At 28.4% G+C, this 21,182-nt stretch overlaps 2 protein-coding genes across 3 annotated transcripts in view; one reads left to right on the forward strand and one right to left on the reverse strand.

Annotated features, from left to right (window-relative positions):
* Window positions 1-12,341, reverse strand: part of LOC140665288 (uncharacterized) — a 66,441-nt gene extending 54,100 nt beyond the window's left edge. For both annotated transcript variants that reach the window (XM_072891201.1, XM_072891200.1), the window contains exon 1: window positions 12,151-12,341. The gene's annotated coding sequence lies outside the window, so the exon portion shown is untranslated. The remainder of the gene's footprint in view (window positions 1-12,150) is intronic.
* Window positions 12,342-14,093: 1,752 nt separating this feature from the next.
* On the forward strand, window positions 14,094-16,540 carry LOC140664501 (cytochrome P450 4C1-like). Its single transcript, XM_072889643.1, has 8 exons — window positions 14,094-14,158; window positions 14,449-14,575; window positions 14,647-14,710; window positions 15,055-15,149; window positions 15,224-15,292; window positions 15,508-15,685; window positions 16,109-16,288; window positions 16,353-16,540. The coding sequence occupies exons 1-8, from the start codon at window positions 14,094-14,096 to the stop codon at window positions 16,538-16,540; spliced, it is 966 nt and encodes a 321-aa protein (XP_072745744.1).
* The last annotated feature ends 4,642 nt before the right edge of the window (window positions 16,541-21,182 follow it).

Here is a 21,182-nt window from a genome sequence, read left to right on the forward strand (position 1 = left end):
CAGTGAAAATTTAACGTTACAATGAATAAGAGTAGAGCCTTCGTGAGTCGTATACTTCGATCAACTTCTCAAACTTTAATTAAAAATTAAATTAAAACCCAGTACCGAATAATATAAAATTCGCTATAAAGTGCTAAATTGCAAAGTCATCAAGAGAGATGACAAAATTATTTAAATTAAATTTTGCTCTTCATTATATATAGGATAAACTCGGGTAAGATGGCCATACTTTTTTAAAATGCAAAAAACATACTTTTATTTTTGTTATTTTTTAATAGTGTTTGCATATTATCTTCACTGAAGCTTAAATTACCTAATACTATCGAAATTAAAAAGAAAATATTTAATAGAAATTTCATATTATCAAAATAGTACAACATAAACATTGGTCATCTTATCCAACTTTTAAGAAAAAGATGACCATAGTGACGGAAAAATGGCCATAGTATTTATAAAAAATAGTGAAAACAAAAATAAAAATTATAGGTCATACAAAAATTTACATATCTTTATAATATGTCTAACGTCGATTACGATAGCTTAACTGTAATTTATTCGACGTTATAACAGTTTTTAGTGGACACGTGAAAAACTTTGCGGGTAGTTAAAAGTAAAAATATGATATAAGATTCACAATATCGTTATTTCGAATAATGTATGCGCATAAACTACTGTAAATATCGATTATCTTTAATAATGACTAAAAAAGCGCCCTATGTAGCGATTATTGAAAAAATTACAGTTTATGGCCATCATATCCTAGTTTACCCTACATTTCGATATTTTATTCGCGTGATTTTTGTTGCCAAATGCATCGAACGTTTCATCATCGAAGAGAAACAAAGAGAGAATTATAGATGTAAAAAAAAATGCGAGATGTAGCCAAAGTAATACGATCATCTGTAATTTAATTGGCACAGTCACGTCATTCGCCAAGGACTTATTAACCGCTAAAAAGCCTCGATACCGATTGTCGTATTAAGACACTTGTGCGTGCGACTGGTAGGAAACTCCGTCGCTGCTGCACTATATAAGGTAGGTAGGTAGGTTCAGGAAGATGGAAGTACGTGCCTTAGCCATTTACAATGGTATCTAGGAAAACCTGGTAACTGCTTCGTAGAAGTACTTTCAACACGTACTTGAATATACTTGCGCGAAGAGAGAAGTTGGCAATCTATTATTCAAACAGGATTCACTTTTCGTATAATTCTTGTAACGTGAGCAATTATTATATATTCTGTCGTAAATCTTTGCATTTTTCTTTCATGAATTTAAAATTTATTGTATTTATAGAATTCCATAGCGGATTTTACAATATTTAATATAAATATTTAATTTAAAGCATTAAATGCCTCGATTGCATCGAGTCTCTTATAATTCGATTTTTTAGACTTCGAAACAAAGAGTTATAGTTCTACGAACACCGTATCAGGAGAGATGGCTTTTACGAATTACAAATCCGCAAATGACATCAGCGCCGAAGAAAGTACTCTTAGTGTCTAATGCGATCGCAATTCGCTCATAATTACGTCATTAGCGGCGATAAGAGTGACAGACGCTTTAAAATTCAGTCCACTGAGTCGTGTTATATAACTTACTTAGGGCGCAGTATGTTAAATATAATTAGTGCATAACTGTTACGTATTAAGCACTCTATGACATGTTACATACACAGCATGTCGGAAGGAATCTGCAGTGACTCATAACGTTTCAAATTCCATCTATAACTCTACACAAAGATCAAGAAAAAAGCTAAATTTATAAATTATTACATCTAGATTATAATCGATCATTAAATTTTAATATTGATTTAATTATTAAATTTAATAATTAATATTGATTAATATTGATTTAACCGATCGCTTTATCAATGTGGATTTGCATGTCTGATTATTCTCCGACCTACAATTGGTAATTAGAAGTTTATATATAACATAGTTCGTTGTAACTATGTATGATCTGATTATATAATTTTTGCAAACAACTATTGCTAATGTAAGAATTTCGTAAAAAAATTCACAGCAAAAAATACAACGCTAATTTTAACATTTTTTTTGCATGTCTCAGAAAGTTAACTTTTTAAATTTTAAGTTAAAATAAATCATTCGTTGTGTGTTACCTATTGACACACACAAAACTAAAAATATTAAGTAATTGACACATTTTATTTTCGTTAACAACTCATAAGAAATATTGATAGAACACTTTAAAGTTTATAATTATTAAAAAATTTACTTTACCTTTTATTTAAAATGTTAAACTAACTTTGAGACATATTGATTTGAAAATGTTAACAAATATATAAAAATAATAACATATCATTGTATACGTTAATTTTACATTGAAGTAGTAATCAAAGCACGATAACACAAGCAAATTTTAATAAGTGGACGCACAATTTTTTACTGCGTCCGACCGAGACGTAATATGAGATAAATGTAAATATATCTCTGTGTCCGCGTAACTATATCGCGTCTTCGATGCGAAACGACGGAGTCGAAATGTTAAAATGATACGAGAAGCGAAATTGGGTCGCCGTCTGAGACTTTACTCGCTTTCCTTGCTTCGTCCGACAACAACGTCTCGCTGATTCGCGTCTCTCGAAAAGTCCCGTCGGTTGCTTCGCGTCTCTCTTCCCTTCTGCATCACGAGATTCTTAAACGTTTGCGTCGGTCGCAAGTTGAATACTAAGGATCGTCGCATCCGCCACGTTTCCCTTTGCAGCCCGACGTATTCATTTAAATCGCTTTGTGCGCCACCGTTTATGCAACACCGTCCTTATGATTATGACAGTCCGCGCTCATCGCGCGTCTAACAAAATTATTACAGAGAATACGAACATGAATAAAATTCTTCAAATTAATTAAGATATATTCGTATGTCATATATCGGATATATTTATTTATATTATCTGTTTAATTTATCAGACGTTAGAACTACAAATTTTATATATTATTAAAGTGGATAATTGCTTCGGAAAAATGTAAGAAGCTACAAAGATGTAATTAAAACTCGACATTCTACAAAAATTTTTTCATTAAATTGTACGTATATACTTATGTACTCCATACTTATATACTCCATGATTCAAAAATTAAAGCTTGTTTCTATATGAATTTAGCACTCTCTTAAATAAAATATAGAAGACAATAGTATTTATAGTATTTGTAAAAGACAATAGAAAAATAACTTAAAAACATTTAATATCATTAAAATTCATATATACTTGTTATTTCATATATGTATATTTATCATTAAAATTCTATGTGACAGAAAAAAAATAAATTATACCTACGTTAAGATAATCGTTAACATATAATAAAAAAATATATAATAAATAATATAAAATCGCTAATATAATATAAGATTGCATTTTTTATCCATTGCAAATATATAACTTTTAAATGATCCAATTATAAATAAAAGAAACATTATTACAAACCATTACAATCGTTTTTAATCCAAATATAGTCGTGACTTTTTTTTAAATCAGATAATAAGTATTTGTACAAAATATTATTTTTATGACATTGACTATAAACAAAATTACTGTATAGGCAATTACAAACAAAGTATTATTATCTTTTCGAAAACTTAGTTAAAAATAGAGTGCTAAGTTCACATAGAAGCTTGTTCTTCGTTAAATATTACAAAAATGTCACTGATACGTATAAGCTAACATGAAAAACGATAACAAAAAACGTACTGTAATATTTTTAATCCATCATAAATGCCTATATTTAAACTTTGCAGAAATAAAAAGGTAAGAAACGACTCGCAGAAATTATATCAAACACAAATTTTTTGCTAGTTAAAATAAAAAAAAATTTACACGTACATATCCATATAAATTCAGTAAAACAAAAGTTTATATGCAACATTTACATACATATATATGCGACTAGATATAAATTCATTTATACAAAAAAAATTTTACTAGAAAAATACTAAAAAAATTTTGCTCTAAAAGCTATTCTTTCTATATATATATATATATATTTTTTTTTTTTTTCTTTATTCCGTAGCGAACACAAAGAGACAGGTCTCCCCTTTTCTTTCTTGTGTCGCTTCTTTCTTTACGCGCTCGTCGAGTGGTAAATGTACATTTTTGCTACCCGGCGGAATGATTAAGTACCACGATTTTATTCTGCAAGGCAAATATGTGCGCTTCACAGTGTAGGATCCTTTGTGTGATACAATTACAGTAGCGATTCACAGACAAAATTACAATATTTTTCTTCATCATTTTTAAAGCTTAAAAAGACTTACTTAAATCGATTTAAATTCAAGACTCGAATGATATAGATAGCTAGTTGTAAATCATATTAATTGTACCTAGTTGTTACAAATATTGCCTTGTTCTTTAACCAATTCCGAGTTCACTAGAAACGATGACGTCACCGGATGGGAATTGGTTCAACTCGGGGGACTCATTTTGCCGCGGTTAAGTGCTACCTCGCATCCTTCTTATCCGTCTGCAAGTCTTTCCCTTTCTTTCTTTCTCTCTTCGCTCCATTCCTCTTCAATTTCTTTTTATATTTATTTTGCTACCGCTCTTTACTCTTCTCGTTTTCACTTTATACACCATTGGCACCTACTCTCTCTCTCTCTCTCTCTCTCTCTCTCTCTCTCTTTTTCTCTTTCACCCTTGCTCTCTGTGCACTGGTGAACTCGCTGAGAATCTTTATGACCCTGCCAGATGTCTCGCTATGGCATTGACGCATCGCTTTTTTTATAGAGAGATTCCCGATTTTATCAGAAGAAAAAAAAATACTCGACGTTGGACGGACCACCCGTGATGGAGAAATCATGATGGTAAATGCATCTTTCAACGGTTTATCTATCACGACGAAATGAGGAATTACGGAAAAACGCGAGACGAGTTCTATTTCAAGATATTACGTTATATTGTAAATATAATTGTAAATGACTAAAACATATGCTTGTCATACACTAAAAAAATATTTTGCTAATGTAGATATATTTTTTTTTCTAAATGTATCAATTAAAATTTATAGCTACTTTTTGTATCTGTTAGAATAATGTTTGTCACGTATAGAATTTATAGCAGCAATATTCTAGCAATACCTCTAGAAAATTTAAATCCTATTGCCAAATATTATTCACATCAAATATAATTGACAATAGGCCATAAAGATAGGCATGACAGAAAAATTTTCTGTCTAAATTACACTAATAGTACAGATATAAATTCTGTCTCTGTCATTTAAATTGATCAAGTGCAAAATATATATGCGGTATCACAGTATTTTTCCTGATAATTTATCTGTTTCCGTTAATTTTTTACACCTATAAAATTTTTGTTCAAGTTGCAAGATCATTTTTTTGAGTGTATATTATGGGATTTGTAATCCACAAATGTACTCGAAAGGTACAATAAACGAATGGCGTTAGAGCTTTCAAATTTGAAGTAGCAAAATTCGAATCAAAACGCTGCTATCGTCCGCGTAAGGAATCGTCTCTCGATTAAAATTAGGGATGCGTATACACTAATTATGCCCCGTATAACATTCGCGTATGTTCACGCTCAACTCGCGTGTAATGCGAACAGATGCCCCTAGGGAGACTACCGACCGGCCGGTCGCTACATTATGTTTGGAATTCGGTCCGGAGCTTGCATTCAGGTCCTGCAATAACATTCCGGTTGGAGGCCGTATACTAGCTGCAGGAAACGTGTAAGATAGTTTCATCGAATTAACGATGCGGAAAACTAATTTACGTCAATATAAAAAAAAAAAAACAGTCTACCAAAATTTTGACTTTCAAGGCATCTCTTCTTCTATTCAAATGACGTAAATGTTATGTTGAAAAATTATAAATTTTGAAAATATTTTTCAGAGTAAGAAAAGTTTTCAAGTTACAATATGTTATTTTTTTAAATGTACGACAATAACATTAAAAGGGAAAAAATAATTTCGTTTCCGTAACACCGAGAGAAATCGTGGGAGACGTTGCAGACGAGATAATCCTTGAGAAACACTCGGACCAAGTTTCCGGACGAAACGGCGGTTTGAGCAGTCCTTCCTAAGAGGGAATATCGTCCGAGTTTCCTTGTGAACGGACTTGAGAATTCAACGAAAGAGACCGGAGAGTGGAAAATACGCGACGAAGAGAAGAAAGAGAGCGAGACATAGGGAAGATTGCATGAGGAAAAGCACCGAGACTGGAAATAGCAACGAGAATCTCGTTCCGGAGAATTTCATCGGCGCGAAGGGACGCGCGATAAGAAGAAAGGAAAGGATACATCGGGTGCGAACTCTTCAAATTGCAATTGTCGCCAAACGGCCGCGTTGCAATTGTGAGATGGATTACAAAGATCACCAGCGCACATACTCTCATCTACATCTCGCCTGTCTAATAACTATCTAATGCTTTATATATTTGAACTAGGATTGGGCGAGAAAATCCAGTGAGTGGAAAAAACTATGTTAAAATTTGATTTTTATTGTTCTAGATTTTATCCAATAGAAGAAACTGGCAGAACTGCAAATAAACTGAAAATAACTAATATATAATATTAAAATATATTTATATAACTTTATGCAAAAAGATTTTTTTTAATTAATAAATTGTACTAATTACTATAGTTTAAAAAAGTGAAATTACTATAATAAAGTCTCTCTCTCTCTCTCTTTTAATTCAAATTAATATGAAATATATTAATTTGAATATATGTGAAATTTTTAAAACAAATTTTTGGAGATATAAACGTTACTAACTTTTATATTAGTTTTTTATTTAATTAGAAAAATGTAATAGTAACAGGATTAAAAATTTTTACTAATATAGATCTGATTCGTGTTTAGTTTTTAAAAAACTAATTTATTTGTTACATCGATTTCTAATCTATACATATATTACAGATTTTATTTTGGTTGAAGTTTAAATTATAAAATATTCTCTCAATTGACAAACATCGATAAAAAGATTTTCTATTTGATTTAACATTTTTAATACAAAATATCAGTTTTTACAGATCCAAAAAAAGGCCAATTTTTACCACTGTATGAATTTTATTCAAAAACTTTGCAACTTTGCCAATCCTGATTTGAACACGTCATTATTAGTGAAATCGAAACGATGTTCGGTGGAATCTGCAAAGATCCTTGATAATGAGTATATTTTTCAACTTTTATTGAATTTCAAAAAACGACCTTGGCTGCATGGGATTTATTTAATCGCGGTGCGACTTTAATTTTAGAGTGTGTGCTATCCCGTTCGTAAAAATTTTTTTTCACGCGAGTCAAAATTATTCTCGTCTGCCGCTACAAATATTTTCATTGTGTACAAATAGATTTACGGAATTTATGACGATGGTTTTAAAGGAGGTTGATTTGTCGCTCGAGTAGAGTGTCGACTGTTTTCTCATCTTACTGAACGGACGTAGAATACTATAATTATTCTATTCAATGGTATTCACCCCGACCGGATCCAGAACAGGCTGGTTTTTACGAGCAGTGAGGAAGAAGAATGGTTCTGATCGAAAGACTTGTCCGGGGCTCGAATCGTAAGAGATCTTGACGAGCGGAAAGAGTTCAAGGGATAAAAGATTCTCAGAAGCGAAGAACGCAAAATTTTTAATTCTCGAGTCCCGGGGGTTTAAACGTGAGATTATCTGCCAACGCCTTGGTAGGTATAAAGGGAAAAGAGAAGAGTTCCGCAAACAAAAAGCCGAAAAAGAAATTAAAATAATTTCTCGACGCGCAAAGTTTCCACTTTTAAGCGAACGCACATTAAATATAACCGGGTTTACTCCACTTCGTGAAGAAAAAAAAACGATAGTTGCATAACTGCTTTGCGACGTGATAAAGAACGCTGCCGTCTGAAGTTCTGCTTCTCTTTCATGACTGCTCTTTACATATAACTTTTTATTCGAGCGAATATTTATCATACAAGAACGGAGATATATTACAGTACGAGCATTCATTTGTAGCATTATCGCTCCGCATTCGACTCTGCGACATATCCTGCTTTTCGTGATTAAACCTGCGCCGAAGAAGATTCAATCCCTAAATATCTTGACTCTTATATCTTATATAAAGTTCCCTTCTTCCGTTCGATAGATTACTTCGCTAGAATACACGTGATCTATTTTTAATGCAGATCAAAAGTTTTGCGGGACATCAGAAGATTCGCGTTGGATCTGATCTGGAAAGAGTGATGAGCTCGGCTTCGAAATTTTCTCTCGATTTTGCGATAAAAATAAATCGTATACTCGCTCTATGATTAAAAGAGAAAAGATTAATAAAAGAAACTTGATATTTTTTTTTTTCAAAATAAAAGTACATATTCCATGTACATGTCCCAGATAATAAAACATAACAACAGTGTAATATCGTTTTCATTATACTTTTATTTAATTAGTAGATCTTAATAAGTATATCAAGATATATCTTTTTATCGCGAGAGAATTGATTTACGATAAATCAAGTTTGTTCGATTTTAACAGTGACATTTAAGTTTCTAGTTGTTTCTTCGCTTTAAGTATCGACCAAACGTTTAACGGCGCTCTGTTAGTTTTAGTCCAGAAAAACAGGCGGTTTCAGTATTTAACTCACGTAGTTACGTATATCCGGTCACAGTTTCCGGTCGGTAAACACCTCAACGAAACGATTGGCATCGACTTTTCTTAATCTCTACTTCGACAAATCGATACGTTTTATCACGTTCACTGGCTTCTTTCATTTCTTATACATGTATTCGTGCCACAAATGGGAAGAGATATTTCTTGTCTCGCTGAGATTTTTTTCACGAAAGAAGTATTGCGATTTCCATTATTCCTTCGAAAGATAAATACATATACGGCGCTCAAAATATTTGGAAGCTAATAAAGCATTTCTTGGAAACTTGAATTTGCGAAGATAAATGTAAGAAATAAAGGTATGCAATATGAAGAAAAATCGACAGATAATCTTGTGACGTCGAATTGACACCGAGTGATAACCATGGAAATACGAGCATTATTCAAGTTGATAACGAACGATAAACGCTGATCGAAGTGTGCCAACTGAATTTCAATGACATGTATTTATTGAAAACGAATACAGCGATAAGGTGATATGTGCGACTTGCGATTAATCATAATAGGTTTTTTTTTTCCAAATAGAAAAACAGACGTAAATATATACTGCAAATAGACGCGAGTTGCTGTGTCACGTTAACCTCATCTTTTTTAACGAATCGCATTTGCCTTATACTTTAATACGAATTACCATTTGCATTCACCCACGAAAAACGTTTAAGAAATGCATTTGTTGATGGTTCTAAAAATGGTATACGAGATACGAGTATACATAGTTCGTTCTTATATAAGACTCCAACCAATTAGATATTAATCGATTGAAATCTTAAGACCCTTACTTAAGTCGATCTTAAATATAAGAATAAACAAATTATGAATATCGATTTAAGTTCAATTTGTCCTTAACAAATATTTATAAATAATAAATCTCCTCATTCGTGTGTATGTGTGTGTGTGTATTAAATTTTCGATGCGTTAAATAACTTTAAAATAGTGGGAAATATAAGTCTTTATAAATAAAAAAATATAATTAATCTAACAAATTAATAATATTTTCGATAACTGAATATTATTAATCAATTATATTAAAATTTCTATCGAGAGAGAGGTGTAATGTGCGCTTAATTATCCTAAAATATTAGATTTCGTAAAAGCAATCTCTTTTAAAACTTCATTCCACAAAGATCCGCGAACATTCAATCTATTCAATAATATCTCCGTAATTAAAACCGCGTTTCCATTTTCGCTAATTATAAATAAACAAGAAACCATTACGAACAGTATAAATATAACTTCGTCGTCACTGATTACATTATTCGTGACACAGAATCGGTAAAACAGCAATTAATCGAATGATTCTCATTGTCAGCCGCGTTTCGATTAAGACGGAATTGGTTCGCACTTCGCGCATCTTTCTTCGCAGAATCTAATTAATCACGCTGCAAATATAGCGCAATGTGTCATTAAAACATCCATATTATTTGTAAACAGCACAATTAATACAATAAAGATTCTTCTTTATTCGTTCGAAAAAATATTTAAACTCTGTAAGCAACCCGGTTTTTTTTTTCTTTTTTGGCGTCTTTTATTCTTTCGATAAATTCATCGCAAATTTTATTCACGACATTTTGTAAAGTTCTTTCGTTCGCCAAGCTGCATTCATAATGTACCGTGCATTTGCCAAGTAAACGACAACGGCGATAAGAATTTACCCTGCTAACAGCGTCGCTTACTGTAAAAGCGCTCTCGTATAATTTCGTATTCCTGCTTCTGCGTTTGTTGATGAGAGCCTTATTATTGCCACGAGATTTCAACATTTCCACGTCATTCTACAGTGCGGAAGTGACTTTTGTCTCTAGTAATCGCATTACAGATAAAATTTCAGTAAATGCTATTTATGCTAATGCTATCTGTCTTTGATGCTATTACGTCTTTTTAAATATTAATCGCAAAATCTCACTTTGAACAAGCTATTTTCACGAAGAGAGTGTCTCTTGATATACGAGTAAACAAATTATTAATTCAAGTAAAACTGAAGCTTAATTAAATTACAACTTATTCCACGAAAGTACATACATATCGTGCTTCTCTTATAGTTAGAAAGGCATACAGCCATTAATTTAAATATTTATTTAATATCTGATTTTAATGGAATTAATAGACAGCTGCATTGTTACATTGTTTAATAGAAAAAGACACGAGGAAAGAGAATAATCATTTCCCGTTTTTTTTTTACGCTAAATACGAGTTGATTTAGTAAAATTATTCATTACATCCCAATTTTGAGAAAATTGTGATATAATATGCAAAATAAGCTATTTTTAAAAATATTTTATTACATTAGAGCTACAGTATAAAAATATTGGAGAATCGTTGTTATAATCAAAATTAATGTTGTCAAGCCCATAAAAGAAATTTCTTGTGTTAATTATAAATAAGATATTTTGATTAAATATAGAGTTTATTGCGGAAAAATTGCAATTTAGATTCATTCAGAATAAAATCCGCCAAATAATTAGCAATATGTTTATTCAAACTTTTTAGAATTTTTTATTTAAATCATTAAATATAAATCTGAAGTCAAAATAAACAAGTTAAAAATACCGAAATACAGCAAATGTCAAAATTCAAAAACGTTCACATTTTTTCCAAAAATATATATATTTGTACATACAAAAATTTATCGATTTTAATATCAGATTCGTTATTCAATAATCTAAAAAACTCTTAAGTTTAAATAAAATATAAAATTATTTAATAATTAAAAGTTATTTGATAGATCCTCTATAATTTAATTCACAATTTGTCCATAATAGATCTCATATTTAATCATAAATACTTTTAATTGTAAATATATTTATAATATTAATATATATTTATATCTACAAAATATTTCTGTAAAATATTTGATAATCCTATAATCGACAACAAATTTGAAGACTAAAAGACTTAAAAATATAATTTAGATTGCATCAAAACTTGTCCAACATGTCGCACATATCGCTATTATATAATAAATTACATTAAAGTAGCCCTTTTTGCAATTTCAATGGCAAATTTTTCAAAATTGTGACGTGATGGAACAATTTAAAAACCGGAATCATATTTACCAAAAAATTGCCGCGAATAATTATTCTCTTTATTGTGTTAAAAAAAATTATTTTTGCTGAACTGTGTATTACGATATTGATCTAATATCTAATACTAAAATCAAATATAAAAATCTAATATTAATTTGATATTAAAAATAGTACGCAAACAACTTTTCACGCAAGAATTTCTTAATAAATTCATTTAATTCAAATATGCGAGGCTCGAATAAAATTGGAATAAAATCTTGAATGGCAAATGAAAAACAGATACCTGACGAGTGCGGGGATTTAAACTCACACATTTTTTCCGGCTCAAATTTCAATGTGAGAGTCACGCGAGAATAGTCTTTATGTATATCCGATAGAAGAGACTCGATGATTATTCAGACAATGATGAATTTCTATCTGACAATGAGACTTTTGTAGCCACGTCGAATTCAACACGCCAAATACGAAATAATGCTGTATTTTTAATCCCCGCATGATTACACATAACTGTAACGATCGTGCACTAACCTGATCTCAAAGGTGTTTTTGCGACGAAAATCGACGAGCGTTATCCAATTCTTATCGTTCTCTTTACCCGACTTCGACTTTGACGCTCCCCGTCCATACATTCGAATCGCCGGCGAATCTCACTCGTTCGTATATCGTCTCCGAAATACACTACTACCGGTCAACTATTGCATGCGAAAAGTGCTTTAGAGCGGTCGCAACAGATATCGCCATTTTCCAGATGCATACGCACACGACACGGTTCAGGTGTCGCCATCTCACGGGTCGCAGTCTTACCATGTAGCATCACATGTGGATAAAGATGATTTAAATAATGAGATAAATATATGAACTGTAATTTATTTTTAGTTAGAAAGAGAGATTTATAAATAAAATTTTATATATTCTTCATACATCGTATATATACAGGGTTGGGAAGTAACGCGTTACTTGTAACGTCGTTACCGTTACAGTTACTTTTTTTCGATAACTGTAACGGTAACGACGTTACCAATTTTGTTTGTAACGGAAAATGTAACTTTGTTACATTCTTCGATAACGAAGATTAACAGTTACTTTTATCGTTACTTTCCAGACAGCACATATCGATAAAAAATGCTTAAAAGACAACTTAAAGACGTCTTATATCTTTAAGATGTCTTTCGACCTTTTTGTACAGTCTGAGATTTTTTTCAAATATACTTGAATATACTTGAACATACTTTTTTCGAATATAATTTTCAAATAAAGAAACATAGATATTTTTTGTATTATGCATATGCGCGCATTTTATGCGATACATGTAACATATACTATAGATACATTGCATTAGTTGACAAAATCTAGATATAAATAAAGATTTAAAATAGTAAATTAAATAAAGAAAATATTGTTTAGAAATTTTGGATACTTTAATTAATCTGGCAAAAGAATACTCGTCTCCGTTACAATTTTGGATGGGTAACAAGTTATTTATTGGAGTTTATGAACCAGATCAAATAAAGGTAGAAAAACGCTTGTAATATGAATAATTATCTATATTTAGGTACAGAATTAGTATTTATATGTCAAAATATATTGTGTAAAAATAATAACTCATTGCAGACAATTTTACAAAATAATAATTGTTTGGATAAAAGTGTAGCATATAAACTTTTTGAACCATTATTTGGTAAAGGAAGATTAGTCACTGCTTCTGGTAAGATATTTTTAGAAAAATATAACTTAATTAATTACTTTTTAACTATTTAATTTATATACTAAAGGATAGTTAAACCATTTTAATGAGTAATTTATTTATAATATTCTTATTTATATTTCGACAGCGACATTGCAAACTTTAAATTTTTTATTAATATTTCTATATTATAATTTGTATGTTGTGTTATATATTTTCTTTCTTTCTTATCTTCTTTTAATATTTATTTCAGCATCTATATGGAAGAAAAATAAAAACTATTATAATGCCAAGCTTTAATACAAACATCTTACGAAGATCTTTTGATATATTTGTCGAACAGTCCTTATTACTTACAAATAAATTAGACAAAGTGTGCTAAACAATAATGAAATCGTCCTTCTTGAATATATATCAAAGTGTGCTCTCAATATTGCGTGTGGTAATAATTTTATTTATTTATAAAACATTTGCACATATTCATTCGTACAAATTGAAAAAGAATATAAAATTTTACAAGAAATAGAAAACAATTAACAGTACAACAGTAATTATATAGTATAAATTCAATAATATTAAATGCTATTAACTTGAGAGTGAGACGTCAGAAATTGATTTAATCTTTCTAATTATTTATTTTTAAATATTTGATACCAAGGCGTTTATTATTTAATTTTAAATTACATGTAATATTTGTTTTATAAATGTATAATATATAAAAATAATTAACCAATTACTAACTAATATATTGAATAACAAGTTTTTTATGTGACGCTATAAAGGTACAATGACAAACATCAAAATCGAATTCCTATTGAATAAAACTAGTCAATATTTCGAAACAATGAAAAGGTAAAATAATTATTAATTTTAACTTCTTACAATATTCATAAATCATAAGAATAATCTATTTGAAAATAATTTTTAATTTTTTTAAAAAATCGTATTTTAAAAAAAAATTTTATAAATAATTACATATCAAATAAAATCATTATTACTATAAATGGATTTATTAATATATAATTAAAAGAGTAATATATACTTTTTCCAGAGTTGTACTCATAGAATTTAATAATCACGATTAGTTAAATATCCTTTTATATCTTACAGAATATTGTTTTACCAGAAAGCTGTATTTTTAGCTACAGAGAAACTATAAGAGTAAGAGGACGAAATCTATTTTTATATTCTAATTTAATATTTAATCTCACTGCTGCGGGACGACAACAGCGAAAGTGTATAGACTTCCTACATTCTTTTACAAATAAGGTAAATATTACGAATATTACTATTATAACTTGGACAAAACTTTATTTACTGCACAATTAATTATTACTCAGATAATACAGCAGCAGACATATGCATTAAATGAACTGAAAAACAAGAGCCAAAATGAAACAAATCGTAAGTTTGTTGATGTTTTATTTATATTATATATGTATACATTTTGTTCTTTTTTAAAGTTTTATCTAAAATATTATTAAAATATTATGTTTTATTAAAATTAAAATGGTCTAATTTTGTTCGTTAATAAAGCGCCATTTTTCCTTCTTGTTGCTATATACTTTCACTATTATTTTTTAAAATAGCATAGAATTCTCATTATAAAATTAAGAAAATAATTAACACACTTGTATATATATATATATATATATATATATATATATATATATATATATATATATACATGCATGTATATACATACTCATAAATTTATGTTCTTTAAATAACATTTTTAAATTATATAGATAAAACACTTCTTGAAACTCTAATAGAAGCCTTTTATGAGAAAAAATTGTCGCAAGAGATGATACACGATAACATGATTACTATGCTAATAGCGGTATGTAAAGTATTTCTATATGTAATTGTAATTATATACAAACAAAAAAAGTATATAAAATTTTTATTTATTAGGGTACCGACACATCCGCCATTACAGTAAATTTTGTGGTCTTAATGTTAGCAAATTTCCCCACTATACAAGTATGTATTACAAGTATATATTAAATTTATTCAGACGCAATTTATTTGTTTATTTAATAAACAAAGATCAGATTGATACAAATTTGTACATAACTAAAATTGATAAGATATATTACATTTTATATACATAATATAATAGATAAATAAATAAATAAATAAATAAATAAATATATATATATATATGTACTTATATTTATATTTATATTTATATAAAGGAAAAAGCATATAAAGAATTATGGAAAATTTATGGAACAAAATCTCCACAATCTACCCCAATAAAATACGAAGATTTGCAATATATGGATTATTTGGATCGTGTTATTAAGGAAACTTTGAGAATATTTCCAACTGTTCCGCTATTTTCGCGACAGCTAACAGAAGATTTAAAAATGGGTATATTTATAAACATATTATTATTGTGTAGAATTAAAAATAAAAAAGTATAAATTTTAAATAATAATCATATAAATATACTGTTATTATTTAAGAATTATGTTAACAGATATAGACAATAAAATATTAGTTTTTTCTTATTCAATTTTTAATTCTTGTTTTAAAAAACTGTTTTTTATATACAAATGCCGCATTTTAATTTATTCAAGTTTAATAAGAAAGAAATAAAAAATGTCATCTTATGTTTTGCCAAGAAAAATCGTTTTGTAAATCAAATATATACCTGCTTATAATCTAAAATATAAGTAAGATTTGATCTATTTCTATTTATTCCATTGCTTTAATAATTTATTTATTTATATAATTTATTTATTATGCGTCTATTATTATTATTATAATAACATTTAAATATCATAATTTCAGGAGAAGTTATCTTACCAAAAAAAGCTAATATTGTCATAGACATATTAACGGTACACCGAAATGAGAAATATTGGCCCAATCCGTTAATATTTAATCCGGACAGATTTCTTCCTGAAAAAACAGGAACGTCTTATTCAAATTATTATATGCCGTTTAGTATGGGTCCCAGAAATTGTATAGGTAAGCACAATTTCAAAATATATATTACCATATAAAATTTATTTGCATACATATAACTGACAAGTTTTTGCAGGTATGAAATATGCAATGATTTCAATAAAAGTTATTCTGGCAACTTTGATACGAACATTTGTATTCAAAATAGATAAAAACATTCAGATAGATAAAATAAAATTAAATGTGGATATAACACTATCTACTATTGAGCCTATAATAGTTAAAATAGATAAACGAGATTTACATTATATGTAATAAGAACATTTATTGAAAGAGTATGATAGCTTTTGTATGATATACAATTGGATGAAATTTTCCAATGAAGCATATAAGCAATAGTGAAAACAAAATAAAATTCTATTAGACTATTAATAAAAAATTTAAAAAAATTTAATTTTAACTTTTAATTTTAATTTTTTAACATAACATATCATCATTGTTTATTTTTTGTTCTACCTATACTGTACTGATCTTTAATTGTATCAAAGGGATTTGTATCCCGTTTAATAAGTAAATAAATAAATAAATAAGTAAATAAATATTGTTTTACATACAAACCAAATACACACCTGTCTGTACAATAAAACAAGATGATTTTTCTATTTGTATTGTCTTATTTATAAGATATAATTATAAGATTATGTGTATATATATATACGTATAATATTATATGTACATATGTAAGCATTATATTATTTTATTTATCTTATTTATGAGTCATATTTATAAGGTATATAAAGTTTATTATACATGCGTATATATATTTATTATTCAAAATAATTTTTTGTAAAATTTTTGTATTATAATACATTAAATTTATTATAATAAAATCTTATAAAGAAATACAATTTTGTTCTCTCATTATTTTATGTTTTTATTATTTTGTAATATTATAATAAAGTAATATAATTTTGTGTAATAAAATGTAATACATATTACGTAATAAAATTATGTAAATTATTATGTATGAAAATGTATGATATATTGCTTAGTTTATAAATAAATATTATTCTTTACATTTATCTTATTAAAAGTGATATTTACAATAGCACTCTCACAATCTATTTTGCATAGAAAATTGATACAAATGCTATCTACAATATTTCCTATCAGTGTAAACTAAATAAATCACAACATCACATGAAAAGTCTATTTGTGACCTAATATATACATACGGTTATCGAAAAACTTTTTTGCGGCATCTATCCGATTTAAAGGTAAAAAATTGTAAAAGAAAAGTTTATTAATTCTTTTTTTCTTTTTCTTTATAATCCTAGTATTTAAATAATTATCGTTGACGTCACTAACAACTACGGTTACTAATACAGAATATAAAAATAGATAACAATAGTGTAATGAAGATAAAATGATAGTGTGCTGTCATGAATTGTGTTAAATGTTCCAAAACATCGCGAGAGAAAGTTTGTAAATCTTATATACGGAAAATTTTTTTAAAGTTTGAAATCAAAGTTAAAGTAAATTTAAAGTCATCTATAAGTCATGTAAAATTTATTTGATCTTTGTGTAAAAACCATGTTCTTCTTTATTTATAACAATTTGTTTGACAATTTTTTTTGCTAACAGCTGACATAAAAATCCAATGCAACTGGCATCTAAATTATATTAAATAAAAAACATTTTTGATCAAAATTAAATAATATATCAATTTCAAACTTTTGGATTTTTCAACTTTTTTGAAGTATTATATTTAGTCATTTATAATGACAGTTGATTATTAACATTTAAGAAGAAGGAAAAAAGAACCTACTATATATACATATAATATGCATACAAATTTAGTAATATACGTTTAATAATTTATCCTTAATTTTACTCAATATATTTTGTTTCTCATACATTTATCATAAAATCGCATTATTATACATAATGTTTTTATGGGCAAGTAATAATACGCCAATACTTAAAAATATTTAAAAAATGTTTCCTCTAATATAGTTATACAACTATATATATATATACTCAAATAAATAATAAAGTCAGTGCTCTCTTACATAAATACTATAAATAAGTTCAAAACGGCAATAAAGAGCAAAAATTACGTCATGTTAGTTGAATTAGGTGTTAATTAAACATTCATATAGTAATTAAAAATACATTAAGGTGTATTATAAATAATATCAAAATGACAATAGCTCTTACATATGTCGCAAATCTTCAATAACAAATTATTAGTAGCGGTATTATATAACGCATTATCATAACGCACATCAATAACCGATATCAAAATTAAAAATGTTAAGATAATCTGTATATCGCTTATTCATAACTCTACGCAATCAAAAATATTAAAACGAAAAATGTTACAAAAAATTACAATTCAATAATATAATTATTTGGATGCGTACATTTCGAGCTCATGTTTTGAGTCTTCATCAGCGCAAATGATTAAATTACAATTATAAAAATTTTAAATAACCCAAATATTAACTAATGTATTATGAATATAAATGTGAAAACGTCGTTGTCCTGGTTGTTTTTTGACCAACTCCGAAAGATGTTAGTTATTATGATGTAACAAAAGAACATAGTCAACAAGGAAAGAAATCACTGACCTCATAATGCTGTGTGAATATCAATGTTCGTTGATATCTGTAAAAGTGGGTGATGTTTTAAATGTAATTAATTAAATAATGTATTGATGATCACTGTTCAATATTCGTTATGAAGCTCACTCACTCTATAACAACATTAGTGGCGGTTGATAACAGTTAGCCGACTCGTGTACTTAAGAGTTCGCACGCAAAATGTCAGGTTACAACATAAGTTTCATGACTATATACAATGTTTTCCCACCACTAAATTTTAGGAAGAGAACTAACAATATCTTGATAGACTACTGGTAAATTTTCCGTATCAATTTGTAAATTAAGACCTTTCTTTTGTCTTTTGATAAATAGCATCTCAGAGATTAACCTTTTAGTATAATATGGGGCTTCAAGTATTTTGACATTATCCCAATCAAAATCATGATTAAAATCCCGCCTATGATTGGTAATTACAGAGTTTGTGTTAGGTTTGTGGTGTATATGTCTTTTATGTTTTGTGATTCTAGTTTTTAATTTTCGAGATGTTTGACCAACATATGAGGCCTCACAATGGTTACAATTAATTTTATATACAACGTTCGTTTTTAATTCAGTTGGAATGTTATCTTTGTGAGTTCTAATTATTTTATTTTATTATTTAACTTGTTTATGCTATAATTTGCGATTTTCACTCTCGAATTTTTAGTTATGCCCTTGAATTTTTCTGTTATTCCCTGTATGTATGGAATCGTGAAATAAACTGGTTTCACATCATTTAGTGTGCCTCTAGTAAAATTCTTATTGTTAATAATAGATCTTATACGCGACTGGATGACATTGAAAATAAGTTTTAATGGATAATTATTGTTTAACAGGATTCTGATTATCAAATCAAAATTTTTGCTGTGATATTTGGGATTTGAGAGAAAGACAACTTTGTCCACTAAACCAATAATTGTACCCTTTTTTTGGTGGAGTGGGTGGTGTGAGAAATAGTTTAGGTATCTTTCTGAATATGTAGGTTTGTGATACCAGTCAAACATTAAAATATTATTTACAGTCATGAAAGTTAAGTCTAGGAAATTAATTCTATTATCCTTCTCTATTTCTATTGTAAATTGTAGTCTGTCATGTTGTGAATTAAAAATATTAAGTGTATAATCTATAGATTCAAAGGGTACAGTCATATTTATATCATCCACGAATCTAAAATAAAACAGGGGCTTAAAATATAAAGTGTTCAGAGCTTTCATCTCTAAATCTTGCATGACTATGTCAGCTATAATGGGTGATAATAATTTACTTACAGACGAAACGACATACACAATAGTTAAAAAAAATCCGATAAATAAATTAATCTTTAATCTTAAGGAATTATTGGTTAGATGGAAGAATTGTCGATACATTTCCAATGCCACATACAAATCGGTATTATTCACAGATGGCACATTATCACGTGCTTATGGATTACCAAAAATCCATAAACCTAATACACCATATAGACTAATAGTATCTTCCATAAACAGCCCACTACACTCGTTGGCCGTTTTTTTACATGGACTCATGGTTAATAATTTTCCGAAGCCTCCTAGCGGTGTGAAGAATAGCTATGACATTGTTAATAATTTGAATAACACCCACATAGATGACGATATGAAATTTATTTCGTTAGATGTGACTTCTCTTTTCACAAACATTCCGTTAAATCTGACGCTTGACAGCATTTTGAATAGATGGCAATTTTTAAACAATAATTGTGATTTAACCGAATCAAAGTTTTTAAATGGGAATAGGTTAATTTTAAACTGTACGTATTTCACATTCAATAAAGTTATATATAAACAAACATTTGGAACTCCCATGGGCTCACCATTATCACCCATTATAGCTGACATAGTCATGCAAGATTTAGAGATGAAAGCTTTGAACACTTTATATTTTAAGTCTCTGTTTTATTTTAGATTCGTGGATGATATAATTATGACTGTACCCTCTGAATCTATAGATTATACACTTAATATTTTTAATTCACTACATGACAGACTACAATTTACAATAGAAATAGAGAAGGATAATAGAATTAATTTCCTAGACTTAACTTTCATGACTGTAAATAATATTTTAATGTTTGACTGGTATCACAAACCTACATATTCAGGAAGATACCTAAACTATTTCTCACACCACCCACTCCACCAAAAAAAAAATACAATTATTGGTTTAGTGGACAAAGTTGTCTTTCTCTCAAATCCCAAATATCACAGCAAAAATTTTGATTTGATAATCAGAATCTTGTTAAACAATAATTATCCATTAAAACTTATTTTTAATGTCATCCAGTCACGTATAAG

The sequence above is a fragment of the Anoplolepis gracilipes genome, chromosome 4 (assembly GCF_047496725.1).
Source record: "Anoplolepis gracilipes chromosome 4, ASM4749672v1, whole genome shotgun sequence".
In the NCBI taxonomy this organism is placed as follows: domain Eukaryota; kingdom Metazoa; phylum Arthropoda; class Insecta; order Hymenoptera; family Formicidae; genus Anoplolepis; species Anoplolepis gracilipes.

What these genes read in the sequence shown, in the direction of transcription:
- LOC140664501 (XM_072889643.1), top strand. Translation starts at nt 14,094, where the DNA reads ATGACAAACATCAAAATCGAATTCCTATTGAATAAAACTAGTCAATAT. An exon ending in TACATTCTTTTACAAATAAG is followed by an intron (nt 14,576 to 14,646) that starts GTAAATATTACG and finishes ATTATTACTCAG; the next exon opens with ATAATACAGCAGCAGACATA. An exon ending in TGATTACTATGCTAATAGCG is followed by an intron (nt 15,150 to 15,223) that starts GTATGTAAAGTA and finishes TTTATTTATTAG; the next exon opens with GGTACCGACACATCCGCCAT.